Source organism: Cyprinodon variegatus, unplaced genomic scaffold (genome assembly GCF_000732505.1).
Source record: "Cyprinodon variegatus isolate N-32 unplaced genomic scaffold, C_variegatus-1.0 Scaffold276, whole genome shotgun sequence".
Classification (NCBI taxonomy): Eukaryota; Metazoa; Chordata; class Actinopteri; order Cyprinodontiformes; family Cyprinodontidae; genus Cyprinodon; species Cyprinodon variegatus.
In genome coordinates, this window is record NW_015150729.1 from 434403 (window position 1) to 449611 (window position 15209).

At 38.5% G+C, this 15209-nt stretch overlaps 1 protein-coding gene across 27 annotated transcripts in view; it reads right to left on the reverse strand.

Moving 5' to 3' along the window:
- The window catches only part of tcf7l2 (transcription factor 7-like 2 (T-cell specific, HMG-box)), a 102292-nt gene extending 92209 nt beyond the window's left edge, over nt 1–10083 (reverse strand). For 9 of the 27 annotated variants that reach the window (XM_015383112.1, XM_015383108.1, XM_015383103.1 and 6 more), the window contains exons 1-3: nt 9515–10079; nt 9315–9381; nt 9007–9131 (exon numbers count right to left, since the gene is read on the reverse strand). In XM_015383112.1, coding sequence (XP_015238598.1) covers nt 9007–9131; nt 9315–9381; nt 9515–9703 — 381 coding nt within the window. In that variant the 5' untranslated portion in view covers nt 9704–10079. Of the gene's footprint in view, nt 1–9006; nt 9132–9314; nt 9382–9514 lie in introns of all 27 variants that reach the window. The other 18 variants (XM_015383116.1, XM_015383114.1, XM_015383105.1 and 15 more) reach the window with 8 other exon arrangements.
- Between the last annotated feature and the right edge of the window lie 5126 nt (nt 10084–15209).

Sequence of the window (15209 nt, forward strand, 5' to 3'; positions counted from 1 at the left end):
TTAATATATTCGGAAGAAAGTCTTTAAAAGAAAACGGTCTTAAATGTTCGCTATCAGTCACTTTGCTAAACCCAACAAACCAAACTCGGTGTCTCCGGACGTGACAGCCTGTTCAAATGATGTGTTATTTAGTGCTGTACACAAATTGACAGCTGTTTGTATTATTTTGTGTAAATAGGTTTCCAACAGCTGGTTAAAGAGCTCACATGGGAATTTACTCTTAATCTGTTTTTCATTGGAATTGGTTCATCAGCTAGAGGAGAAAAAAAAAGAAACCAGCACTGTTCCACATTGCAGGGGTAAAGGGGGTTACATTTTATTAGCCTTGTACATTTTCGAGTAATCTTACCAACTTTTTTTTTTTCTCTGTTCCAAATCCCAACATAATCCTGCGATTAGCAGATGAAATTATTTCTGCTCGCACTCTTAAAACCTCAGCCTCACCTTTTGCAGACCGAACCACAACTGTTTATTTTTACTTGTTTGTTTTTTTTTTTTTTTTTATAATAATATAACACTCACCTCATTAGCGGACTCCCCTTATGCCTCCAAAACCAAGCACACAACTACGCTCTCGCTTCTCGGAGCTTATCCGGCACACAATTAAAAGTTTAATTAGTAAGATTAAAAATACATCTACTGGAATTTTATCACCTTAAACTCCGGCCATTATGTGTTTAGCACACGCTTTCGCCTCCATCCCCATCTGAGCCATTTGTTAACAGATTATCTGCACGCCGTAAATCCCCTGGCTGCTTTAAGAGTGAAGATATTAACTGGATACAAAAAAAAATAATAAGCTAACGGTTTCCATAATGTGTTGCAGATTTAGTTAAATAAACACAATAGCTTTCAAAACTATTCACACCCCTTGAAAATCCTCACATTTGCCAGGTTACAACCACTCCAGGAATTTTATTAAACTTTATGTGGTACATTACACAATAAAGTGCATAATTGTGATAAAGTAAATAAGAAAAACTGCCATTAAACTTTTTTATTTATTTTACTTTACTGATTAAAAAAAGCGCCCTACAATAATAGCTTTGGCTCAATATTTGGGGCTGCTTTCTTGTTGCAAAGAGGGGGCAGATCTCCCAAACTGCCCTCATTTAACCAAATCCGCCATCAGCTTTTACCTGAGGCCACTGGAAAGCTTTTAGTTTTCTGTTGATGGATGTTCCCCACTGCACGATGCTGCCACTTCTATGCTTCATTGGGCTTTTTCAGGCATTTCGTTTCAAACGCATATGCCTAAAAGCTTAGCTTTAGCCTGATTATCTAAATAAAGCTTCTAAGGTTGCCTACATGGATTTTTGCATACCTGTAGGACATTTTCAGCACATTTAAAGGTATTAAAGTTAAGATGATAAAGAAAAAAAAACTTTTAGACAATTATTTGCTACCCTATGTTGGTCTATTTACATATAATCTCAGTAGTGTTGTTTAGAACATGGCAAAATATGAACCATTTCAACAGGTATATATGATTAGGAAACTGCTTTAATTAAAAAATGCTGCAAGGTTTTCATTTGTTTATAAGATGAGGGACTAATTAGGTTTCACAGAGACCAAATAAAAACAAGTGGAAAGGGTTTCAAAATATAAGCATGAATGAGATTCTTCCTCCTCCATATTATGTTCCAGGGCATTTATGCCACATCCATAACAGGCTGGTGTACCACAGGTGTTCCCAGCACACTGGCACAGCTAGTCATTATCTGGCCCAATGTGATCATTAAGAGCTGAGATGGCAGCGTGGCACCTCCTCCCCGTGTGCAGAGAGACATGTATAATCTGAGGGAAGAGAAACTCCAAAGGAGACTCGAGGATTCTCCATCAATTTGAAAAAAAAAAAAAAAAGAAGAAAAAAAAATGAGGTGTTGAGGTTCTTTTCAGTGAAATTCATGTAAGTGCTTGTGAACTTTGACCCTTTCCAAACACACTCTACAATCCAAACAGAAGGACTATGCTACCTGAATTCCTCCAGCATCACAGAGGCCCTCGCCCAAAGGGCTTCTAGAGCAAAGTTTTTATGATGATGATGACTAGGGCGGGATAAAGAAACGTGGTCAAAAGCAGAAGGCGTGGGAGGCTGAGGGGAGGGGGGGCATTTAAAGGCGGAAGCCACACACAAACTGACGCTTGGTCGTTGAGCGATGACTGAGAACTGAACTCTCCCGCTCCGCTCCGTCCTCCTCTCCCTCTTTTCTGTCTTCCTTTGCACACAGGAAGATAAATGTGGAGCCCAGGGGCACTATTGTTTGGACATCTAACCAGGAACTGTCGCTGCTCTCATTGCCCTGGCATTAACAGCAATTATGCGGTCTATTCAAGCAGCTTTTGTGCGTCCGACCCCCCGGGCCCCCCCACCACCAACGTGGGCCCTTCACTCACACACGCAGAGGCCTAACACAGATTTCCCGCTTTTCTCTGCCCCCACCCCACCCCACTCTTCTGCTGGTGAACTCATTTGGCTACTGGACCCATTATGAATAAACTTCCAGAACCATTCAGGCAGGCAGAAGAATGCACATACCCACCGTATTTCTGGACTGATGTCAGATTCCCCTTCCTTTTTTACTTTTTTTCTCCCTGAAGAAAATAAATTAATTCTGGTTTATAATCCGTCAAACCTCAGCCATAACGTTTATATCGAAAAGAAGTAGTCAATAGTGATTAACTTTATCTTTGCAGCAGGTTCAGTGCTGTAAATCTGCTAATAAAATGATCTTTAACAATCACCTCAGTTCATCTTATCACTGTTTTCTGCAAGTTTGCAGAGGTTGGGCTTTTTAATGATTGGCTAAGGCACCCCAAAAATATATATTTGGTTAAATATGAGCATCGTAAATATGAAGTGGACCTTGTGTTCCACTGCAATAAATTACAGCTTTAGAATAAACTACAGCTGAGTTTCTGATCTGCAAAGCAACAAACTCACTTAGAGGAAAGTCTGAGCCAGGAACCTCTTTGGAAGCATATGTTGATGATTGTTATGCTGTGTTTTTGATGAAGAAAGAAAGAGATGACAAGATAAGTAGACACAAGAATGGATACTTTTCTGTAGAAGTTTAGATCAAACAAAACAGGTCTGATTGTTAAGAGCTTCAAAACCTTATATGACTCATGAGTTACGATATTAAAATATTACAAATCAAGCAGGGAAAAGGGTGTTTTCTTTGGATTTTTTAAAGCAAAAAGTTGCTGAAAAATAGCTTAAAAACTGGCCTAAGTGAGGAATGAAGATCCCACACTGATGAAATGTACAGTGGAGCTCACCACTAATATAGGCAATTATTTTAGCAAAGAATTCCTGTAAAATATGTCTATAATGATCTTTCTCGCTTTTGTCAAAATAGGGCAGTAAAACTTGTTTTCTTCTGATCGATCAGCCCCTTTTAAACTTTTTAAGCAAAGTGCAGTTTTGATTGGATGGGTTCTTTATGTTAGAACCAAAAATCTGAAGTACAAAGTGAAAAAAAAAAAAAACATTTGGAAATGTAAAATGACCTTGCTGTAGCTCAACTTAAAAATGACCTTTATTTTATCGCCTAGTTAAGGTGGGAAGAAGCATCTATTCAGGTCGGGCTCAGAGAGACTGGCCTACACGGCAGCCATATTGGCATTATAGTTACATTTCCTATTAAACTCTTAAACATGTAGTTGAAATGACAACATTTGAAGAATATTACTTGTTTTAATGTTATTTTATTAAAATAAAATGTTTTTAACTTGTTTTATTTCCCTTAAAATCTCCCCAATTAGAAACAATGATGTCCAGATGTAAACGTATTTGAATCATGTCCATTTACTCCATTACGGCATCATTTGCCCTATTTAGTGAACATCATGTCCAGTGCTACCAGTAGAAATAAAAGCTTCTTAATACTCTGAATAAGGTACAGCAAACATGTCTTGTTTTGTATTTTTAAAGCTTTACTTGAGACAGAAAGGTCTGGTAACACCTGCAGAGTATTGGGGCCCGGGGCCTCCTAATAACTATCCACTGTCCTCCAACTATGGAAGATTTTTAAAAGACTATTTTCAGCCTCTAAGGTTTTTTTTTTTGTTGTTTTTTACTTTTCCTAGAGAAAATGAAGCTTGTCTTGCAAAAAAATACAAAAATTACAGTCCAATAAAAATTAATAGTCAGATGTTCTTTATTAGCTTTCAAGGTAGAGGTATGAGCTGCAATAATGAGAATTCAGTAAATTCTATATAACTGGATATAAATTGGGCAATTTTATTGTAGGAATGATTGTGATATAAATAAAATAAATTAGAGCTGTGGTCTAAAGAAAACCAGTAAATAGAGTCGACACCTGTATACAGATTTAACTGGTCCCTACATGCTCCCATATGCACAGCGTGACACGCAATAATTTCATTTCCATGTTCGATGGAGCCCCGAGCCCTGTGGGCAAGCAGCATGGCTACCCTATATTTAAAAGATGACACAAGTTGCATTCCAGATGTACAGTGCTATCTTTGTGTTTCGCTCCATAGAAATGCACTGGAGAGGCAAAGGAGACGGGGGAAGAGGAAGAGGGTTACGCTCAGTCTAAGAAGGGGAGGGGGGGCTCCAGAGCACAGCTGCCTAACAAACTAATCCCCCCCCAAAATAAAGAAAAGCACCGGGTAGTGGCTCGGTGACTAACACAGGCAGAGATATAAAAGGTGAAAATAGATTTGTTCATTTAAAGAATAATTTGTTTGACCGGGCGGCACTCTGTTAATGAGTAACAGGCGTAATCTGTCACTGCAGTCAAAATTAGGCCTCAGATTAGCTGTTATTGCATTAAAAACCTTGGAGTCAATGATTTAATTTGGGGAAAGAAAAGAGAAAAATCCTGGACTACAGCTGCTTCACCAAAACGCAGCTCGGTGCCACCAGGGAGCCGCTGCTCCCTCCGCACTAGTTTACAATCTGATTAGAAACACATCCCGCAAAATGATTTTTTTTCCTGCCTCTGTGGTTTTTAAAGCCGAGAGAGAGAGACAGAGAGAGAGAGTGAGAGAGATCGACGGCGTGCTGACATCATCAGCATCAGACAATTAACTTCAACTTATATTTCATTTTTTTCCTCCACACGCACACATGCACGCGTTCTCTGTAAATATTTACAGCACAAATATTTTTCCATTCATTCGCTGGGCGCTAACAAAACCTCACTGTACACCCCCCACCCCTCCCACCGCCTCTCCTCCGCACCGTCCCTACATCTGTGATTCATTGACTTTACAATTTACCACATGTCGAGATGGGAGAGGTCGACATGTGAATCACGGCGCAAATATGTGAATGATTTATTGTTTTTTTTTTTAAAGGGAAGAAAATAAAAACCCAGGCCGATTTAGAGCAACACCGCCTATTTATCCTGAGCGTTACTCTTATTGGCAGACCATGAACAATTACAGTTTGGACTAATTAAGCTCCGAGAATGTTGCTGCGCACCGCTAATGTCAAGCAGACCCCAATTTTAGTTTAATGGTGCCAATTTTTTGCTTCCCAGCTCCCTCCTGCTTCCAGCTCTCCAACTTAACTCCTTAAATCCAAAGCAGATTGCACGTTTTTTGCCTGTTTATTAGGTTGAAGAAAATAAAAAAATAAAAAAATAAGGACCTATTCTCTGTCTTTCGCTCAGACTGAATGAGAAGATAGAGAGAGAGAGGGAGGGAGGGAGGGAGGGAGAGGAGTCGGAGAGCGGGAGCCGCTTCCGCCATACTTTGTAAATAAAAGTGATTTGCAAAACAAAAGGAGCGCAACCTTCCAAGTAAATTCAGTGTATTCTTTAGCTTTCAGTAAGGGGGAGAAAAAAAAGCTGCAACACGGTGCCATGCACAAAAAAAAAAAAAAAAAAGCCCTGCGGACATCAATTAGGCCCGATTAACATGTAAAGCCAATTGGATAAGGTGTGGGCCCTATCCCCTAAAATCCCTATTAAAACTCATCCTTTCCTTCTTGCCGCCGCCAAAACTTCCATTCACCCCAGCCAAACACATATAATCCATATGATATGCCATTGTTATGCTTATGTTGCTCACGTGTTGTTGGCCAGATACGGTCTGTGGCGTTTAGCTACAGATAAGGCCGCAGCAATATGTGCCACACAAAAGGAGGTGCTGCTTTCGCCGATTTTTATTCCCGTCAAATAAAAATTAGTAGGCATGTTAAGATGGATTTATTCGAGAGAAAAAAAAGGAAAAAGAACACGCTAAGCATCTTTTGTGCTTGCAGAAGATTCACTCGTTTTTCTTTTTTCGAGTAACCTATTCACCCTCCCCTTCCACATTTCTGCCCAGCCTCCTACTTGTTTCTTTATAAACTAAACGTAATTACATGACGAAACTCAAGATCCCCGCCAAAAGTCCCAGTGGGCCCCGAATAACAGGGCTGTGCGGGGGGGGGGGATGGAGGGTGGCGTTAAATATCCTAACATTCATAAGTCCGAAAGGCACTAAAAAAAGCAGGGCGGATTTACGGCCCGACACAGGAGAGCCAGCTGCCCAGATCCTCATTTCTCTCCTGCCTCGGCCTCTCCAGACCTGTTGAGGTGTGATGTTAGCCCACAGTACCGGAGTTAACCCACCGGCTTCTTTTTTCTTCTTCCCTACAAGCCCCCGCGTTAGCAAGGCAGGGAACAAAAGGTGAACGCAAAGAGAGATGGAAAACCGGGGGCTGAACTTGGCAGGCCACTTCCCCAATTCAACCTGCACCCAGTGATTCAGCAGGCCTTTGTGTGTGTGTGTGTGTGTGTGTGTAGGGGGGGAGGTTGGTTTAGGGCGGAGGGGAGAGACTGCAGGGAGGGGAGAGGAGTAGAGCTTTTAAAGCCCGGGCACAGCTTCATGTCAAATTGCTTAAATGATACTAAATTGTGAGGCTCCTCGGATTTAGGTGGTAGGAAAAACAAATTCTCGCCGGTTATGGCTCCCAGAGGTCAGACTGGCCTCACGCAGGAATTCATTCCCGCCTCTTAAGCCGTGCAAACACAGAAATAACATAAACAACTTAAAGATGTCCAAACCGGTTAGCAGAAACGCAAAACTGATGGACGGGAACAAATATCTTTCATTGCTAATTATGATGTCTACGGAAACAAATCCTGTGATATTTATCATATGCAGAAACTACTATTACGTCCCTGGAGGGGGGGGGGCTGAAAAAGAACAGATATGAAATCAAAGGCTTCTTATGACAAAGACGGGTCTCCTTCTTATAACAGCGGCGGTTATATCCCGAGCCTAACGTGACATGTTAGGGAGCAAGACAGCTAATCAATGTCCAGGTGAATTATTTATCCCGGCTTTAAATTTAATAGATTTATATTACAGCCACCGCCGACTTCAAAAGCTCCAACAGCTCGGACACACAGAGCGCCAAAACGGAGGGGGGTACAGTAGGAGGCAGAGGAAGAAGAACAAAACATCCTCTTCAGGTGCGCTCGTTGGTATTACCGGCTTTAATGTGTCGTTGCCCGCAAATAAGCATCTTATCGTTCTAGTTTTGATCTGATGACATTGAAGGTAATAAATCACAAAGTAAATATTGAGTCTTTGTCATAAAAACAAGGATTCAAGGTCATTATGAGGAGAGCAAACGTGGATCAAATCTCAGAGGAGCATCTCTTAAAGACATCTTTAAAAAGAAAAGGTACAGTTCTTTCTAACTGTTGCATGATGGAGGAAAGCGCTCCGCAGGCTGCAAGACACGTTGCTGTAATATACCAAAAAACAAAGAACTGGGATATTCAAACAAGGAAGGCCCTTCACTTCAAAATCCAAGTTGCGTTGCGAACGCGTGTGTCAGAGCCTGATGATGAGAGTAACGAGTGACTAATTCCACATACCAGCCGGCAGCATTAACGAAGCTGACAAAATGTGCTCCAGTGTGGAACAACAACACGCACACACACATAGCTACGTAAAGACATAGTGGGCAGTCTCACATGAGATCCTGAGCTGAAATGTTATCCAAAAAATAAAACAAAAGAAAGGCATTATGTGTCAAGGTGCGAGTTCATTTTTAAGGTGTGAACGACAAAAAAAATACATTGAGGTAGCAAATAGTTGAGTGATTGTGGATCAGATTTCCTGGTGATTGGTCTTTGCCTTCACCTCGTAAAACGAGATGACAGTTTCTAAAAACGCAGCACCTATTTAAAATATAAAAAATAAAAAAAGGGGAAAGAAATGATGCCGCTTCTGCAATGCATTTGGTCCCTGGGGACCAGCTTAGCTAAATGAGTGAGTGCATAATTGCACAGAGCTGATTATGAGAAAATAAATAACATGAATTTGTTTAGTAAACAGAGATTTAAATGATTCTGGGATAAAAACAAAAAAAATGGGCAGCAGATTCCTGCAGGTAGCATGCAAAGCAGAATAAATAAATCACAATTTGCATTTAACTTTCACATATTAAACTGCAGAAATGACTGTTTTGCAAAGATGAGAGCATGCAACTTGTAAAAGAATGTTAACCATGCAAATCACTCTCAAATACTCATTTGCATATTTGTTGCTTTTTCTCCCCCTCTTTTTTTTTTTAAACACTGTTCAGTGTGTCAGAGAATCAGTGTAAAGTGCAGCTCCCAGTGGTGTTAGTGATGAAATTAAAAAACAGCATTTTTGATGAGGCCATGCAAACACAAATCAGTTGCATTATTAACGAGTTGGGAATTTACACCTAATTTTAAAACAGCAGGGCCAAATACTATAATTACATTTAAAATAAATATTTTTTTTTTTTATGAAAATAAATTGCAGGTAGCTTTCGAATAACATGAAAGAATTAAATGTCTTCTTTTTTTATTAGCACAGCTAGCATGTTAGCTTCAATGTTCACGCGCGGTACTGTACACTTCAGGAAGAGTTGGAAAACTTGCTTTCCACATTTTTTCCCCCTTTTCTTTCCATTTTCTGGGTGACAATCCTTTGCTTTGGAGCCGTGTGTGAGGAGGGGAGTGTGTGCAGATAAGCAGCTGGTAAAATAAGTGAACTTACTGTGCGTGCTGTTGGAGAAAGTGATCCGTTGGGGAGGTATGGGCTGGTGAGATCGGGGATCATTATAAACGGATATCCCGGGTACGGTGGGCTCTTGAACAGCCCTCCATCTTGCCTTTTCGCAGCTAACATGGCGGGGGGGGGGAGAGAAGGAAAACTTTTAATAAACTGGTCTTGGAATGTGTTTTTTATTTATTCTAGGAAAATATATTTGATAAAGAAAGCTGGAAATTGACTCCTGTGTTTGAAACACATAATGTCATAGTGGAAGAAAAAGAAAAAAAGAAGGAGAATAAGTAGAAACTCACCCTCTTCTAAACTTTCCCTTGTTTTGTCTCTGAAAGTTTCAGATCTAGGCGGAGGCCGTCTTTCCGCCTTGAAATTCAACGAAACACATGGGTTGCGTTAAAGTTATTGGAAGCTTTCATGGTGAACTCTATCAAAGTGTTAAGAAATGTAGGCCGCCCCCCCTTTCAAACAACGAATTTAACGATCGATCCGAACTTACCTCCGAATCCGAAGAGCTGTTCTGATTCGTTTCCGACTCGTTTACGAGCGAAGATTTGACGTCTGCTAAATCCCTTTCTGCCGAGGAGTTCTCTGAGATTTTCTCCTCTTGCTCCCCTTCGTCTTTGAAGGAAATCATTTCATCGTTTGCGCCCAGATCGTCCCCTCCACCGCCGTTGAGCTGCGGCATTTTTCCCCCGAGCAGAAGAATCGTTCTCGGGTCGGAAAAAAAAAAAACACCAAAAAGTTTCCTTGATCTCTGCGAGCCCCGAAAAGTCCGAGAGTTTAAGTTAATATTTTTTTCTTTTTAAAAGAGAGTCTCTTCGTGTTGGCGTTTTCCAAAAGCTCTAGTACATATATATAAAAAGTCAAAAACACAAGGGGGGAAAAAGAAGGGGGAAAAATGTTGGCAGGAAAATGGGGAAGCCGGAGAAGGAGCCGAGCCGCTCGGATTGAGTGAGTTGAAGTTGGTCGGAGTGGTTTTCAGTTCAAAGGCGGCGCTGATTGACAGATAGAGAGGGATGGAAATAGAGAGAGTCTGGATTCGGGATTATTGACAGGGAGAAACACACAAGAAACTAATGAGATTCAAACAGGGAGGGACTTAAAGTGACGTTTTCATAAATAGGAGGAAAAGAGAGAGAGAAGGAAAGGAGAGGGAGTGCTGGTTGGAGGAAACAGGCTGCAGCGAGGAAAAAAAAAAAAAAACATATGAGAAGTGAAAAAATGCCAGTTTGGGATAATGATGGTGGAACAGCAGGAAGATGAAGGAGCTGTTGGCAAATCTGGATTTAACTTACATGTGGACGGTCTCTACTGCGAATAGAGGACACGGTGAAAAGAGGGCAACGCTATGGAGCTCCAAAAGTGCCATGATTTATTACAGAAAACAAAACCAATCACCAGCTACTAAAAAGCATTGTCAGCTCTTGAAATGGGCAATATGGCACACCACACAGGGCAGCATACTATTGGGGAAAGCTGAAGCCCATTCAAAATGAAGCCTGTGGGAATGTAGTAAATGTAGTAAAAATTGCCTATATATATATATATATATATATATATATATATATATATATATATATATATATATATATATAAGGACTAAGGACATATATTCCACTAAATGATCACTTGTTTCAAATATATGTCATATAAGTACATACATATGTATATATGTAATTATATATATAAGTAATTATATATATAAGTAATTACATATATATAAGTAATATATATATAAGGACATATATTCCACTAAATGATCAGATATAATCAGACAGTTATATAGATCATTTACTAAATTTAATGTTTCATTTTAGTGTTTTGTTTTAATACATATATGTAATTATATATATATATATATATATGTATGTGTAAGTAAATACATATATATATAAAGAAATATATTACACTAAATTATCACTTGTTTCAAATATTTAGGAATTTTATACAGTTATATAGATCATTTATTAAATTTAATGTTTCATTTTAGTGTTGTTTTAATATATATAAATATATGTGTGTGTGTAATTGTATATATGTATGTATATATATATATATGTATATATATATAAGTAAATACCTATATGAAGAAATATATCCCACTAAATGATCACTTGTTTCAAATATTTAAGAATTTTATACAGTTATATAGATTATTTATTAAATTTAATGTTTCATTTTCATGTTCTTCCATATCGAGCTCCAAAAGGCGTACAATTCAATCAAAATCAAGTAAATCATGGATACTAAGGACATAATTGATTAATCTGTGATCATATAAAGCATGTAACTCATGTTGAAAATAAAGATATTAGAGTTAATTTTAAGATTATTCTCATAAATTCATAGTTATGTTAAGGTAAAGTGTACTGTGGCATTATCCCAAGATGCTTTGTTTTGTTTGTTTGTTTGTTGTTTTTTTTTTATTTAAGGGATTCTCTTCAAAAAAATAAAAGAACATTATGTGTACTTTTTTTAAATCAAAATGTATATTTTATGTTCATTATTTCAATGATTTGGTATGTATTTTTGGAATGCACTTTCCGATACATGCAGATGTAATAAAGGTTATTTTTATTCAGTTTACAAATAAGACATAAGATAAAGAATATTTTTCAAGTCTACATTTGTAATCTTCTTGTATTTGCATTGCTATGTTACATCACTATAAACAAGTATTTCATAGTTACTCTAGCATTTTGTCTTTTTAGTTCAGGTGAAATATACTAAAGTGAAAGTTTTCAAGGAATTTGCTAAAAAGACAAATGCAATGATTATATCAGAACTATTCTGTTTGTATGTGGATTGTACTTATAAAATTACTGATTTGCCTTCAAGTCCAAATTATAATTTAAGGCACCAAAACAGTCTGTCTCTAGGAAAGGGACCCTGTATCTCCTAAATCCTGCCCTGTTAGCCTTCAGAGACGGTGGGCGGTGCTACCACTGCTCCAAACAATATAATTGGTTCTTAAATGTTTTGCCTTGCAGCTGATCCACTGAAATAGAGTTTGTTGGATCTTCTGTGAGTTGAAATTATTTTCTGATCCAGTGGATGAGGAAATTAATAAGGAAATAACTAAAAATCACATAAACATTTAGATTAAATGGTGAATTAATCAATTTATTCTAGAAATACATAAAAAATATTCTATATCCATTTTTTCCATGCTTCTTTTATTGATGGACACTTTTTGACTTGATACCATCCTTAGGTCTTGTTAAGCCAGTTTATTGCCAACTAGTTCACACACTAAATGGAGTATAAGCTTAAATCTAATTACTCTTCTACCCTTAATCCATCCTGTTTTTCTCCTCTTTCCTTTTTCTTATGCGCACTTAACACTCAAGGCCAATACCAGAAGCAGAATTACTCTGAGCTGTTTTTAGCATTATCATTTTATCTGCTTTGTCAGCTCCTTAGATCTATTTTTTATTATATTGGCTAATGTTTCCTTAGATCTATTTTTTGGGATGGAGGGTGTTATTGCATCCTACTTTCTTGACAGGTATGATGTCCTCTGGGACGCACCTGAATTCCTCACTGGCAACTGAGCTGTTTTTATATATATATATATATTTCTTTTTTCTCTCTCTCTCTTTCTCATTTTTTTCTCCTTCCTCAGCAGCAAGACTGGACACAAATAAAAGATTCTGATTTGGATGCTCCATCTTAGCGTCCTATTTTAGTCCACATCCACCTTTTAAAAAATACAAAAAAATATTTTGAACTCAAGGTTGGGAGCTGATAGAAATAAAAATAAAATCTTAAGGAATTGTATTTCTTGTATTGGTTAGTATTGGATATGTCATATGTCAAAAAACAGAAAGGTATTCCAAAATTATACACAAGCAAAAATAATTAAAATGTCCAATTTAATAACAGCTTTTCGTCATCTGAAATTAGTAGAAAAATCTGTGCATGCTAACCCTGTTAAATGGAGGTATATGCATCAGTGATGAGCTCAGCAGCTGTGGCTAAGTCACCTTATCAGCTGCAAAAATACACTTTCTGGTATCTGCCAAAAATCTGATGCTGCAATAACAAAAAAAACCTCAACTAATTCATCTCTAGCTACAAGAAACAGAGCTAAAACATCCATGCAGGTGACACTTGCAGTCTTGCAAAATAAAGCAGAGCAAGATCAAAACAACAACACAGAATGGTTGATTATAAATATTGTCTGATGCCTTCACGCTGTAAGACGAATGAAAACTAAATATTATGACACTAATTCCTCTGTATCTGGTGTCAGCAAGGTTGTCAGAGATCATCCATGGGGAAGTATTGTGCATGCAAGCAGCAGCAAAACACTGGGAGTGTGCTCACAGACGCACCCAGGCCAGGATGCAGCAGAAAGCAGACGCCTGCGCTCAGTGATTTTTGATGTGCTTTATGTGGATGAGGTGAAAGCAGCATTTGTGTTAGCTGGCTGCAGCTCAGACAGCAATGTATTAGTGGGGAGGAAGAAAGAGGTGTTGCAGGCAGTGGTTCTCATCCTGTCTTGTGTGTGCTCAGGCAGCTGATGGAGGAAGAAGAGGCACCCTGCTGCTCAGGGGCCCTCCAAACCCAGACCCTGCACAGCCCAGACCAAAGTAGCGGTGGCTCCAAGCTGGCCTCTACCCGGATTGCCTCAGCAGGTACCGTCGAGTTTACTGGGGGTCTGGCAGCGTGTTATCACGCATGCAGTAGGGACACCTGCCTCTGATGCCGCCCGAATGATTCTAATCTACAGGACCCTTTAATAACAAGATGATAGGCTTTGCTGCTGCCGCCGCAGCACTAGATGAGGGGGCAGACGTCTCTTAGTGTTATTTATGTCTGCTGTGGGTTTTGCATGTTCACCTCTGCCCCTTGTGGCGGCTGCTTGGTAAAAACGGAGGTTTCTCCGGCACCCTCATCTCAAGAGGCCACACCAGCGTCTGATCGGCTGACAGCCCTGATCATGGATTTACTGATTTTCAGTGAAGCTGTCACTGCTTCTGTCAACAACAATCACATTTTCAGGTTATAAAATGCAAAATACAAGCACCTCATCTAACTGAGTGACCTCACAGAAAACTTTGAGAAGATTTGTTCTCTCTGTCCTTCTGAAGTCATAAAGTAGATTATTTGTGCCCAAATATTTTTTGCATGCATGTCTCTTTATCTTCGGATAGATTTTAACATGATTAGAAAATAGCCCACAGCTGATAATGTTGATAAAGTCTTTTATATTTCATTGATTCTCTTGTTCATTGAAATAAATATTTTTCAGTTTTGTTTTGTTTTTTTAACTGTTTTTAAATGTTTTTTTTTCAGGCATTAATTGTAAAAATCACAAGTAAATATTGTGTAATTTAGTAAAGTCAAGATTTTATTCAGCTTTTTTATTTTCTAAAGATGCTCTCACATTATCCTTCGGTACCCTATGCTTAGATGCATGGTGATGAAGTTGTGCTCAAACAAAAGAGCTCCAAACCGTCACACATAGACCTCCAGGCTTCAGAGCTGTTATGAGGTTCTTCTCTAGAATGCTGTATTGAATTTACATCAAACATCCTTTTTCTTTTTTCTTTTTTTTTGTCTAAATTATTACATTTCAAACAAATTTTTGCTTTCTGTTATTTTTTATTATTATAATTATTATTTCAAGTGATGTTATAGATTATTTCTTTGGCACATAACCATTAGAAACAACAATAACTGACTGACCTGCTTAACAAGGGATATATATTCATCAGTAGTTAACAGTTACATTAAGAGTAGAGTTACAAAAATAAATGCAATAAAACAAAATGAGATAGGGTCTTTTGCTCTGGTTCTATGAAGATTGTTCAGGGCTTCTGGATGCTTTTTTAAACATTTTGAGTTCTATTATTAGGCTAAACTTTCCTGGACAGCCGCAACACAGGAACATGGCTGTCATTCTTAAAGCCCTTAATTTTCTGCGCAGATAAAATACTGATTTAACATGTTTTTGGTCGCTTGAAACCCCTAATCAGCCTTGTAAACTATGACACTCTCTCTTCTGACCACGATTAAGCAGTTATTCAGATCCCGACCTTTACCTGCTGTCATCTTAAGAGTCGGGGGCAAACTACTTAAATAGATTTAAAAATAATAACGCTTTCTAAACATGTGCTAATCATCTCTTACCTCTCTTTCTCTCAAAATATTTAGGAAAAAGTGTGTTGATGATTTGCACCTAA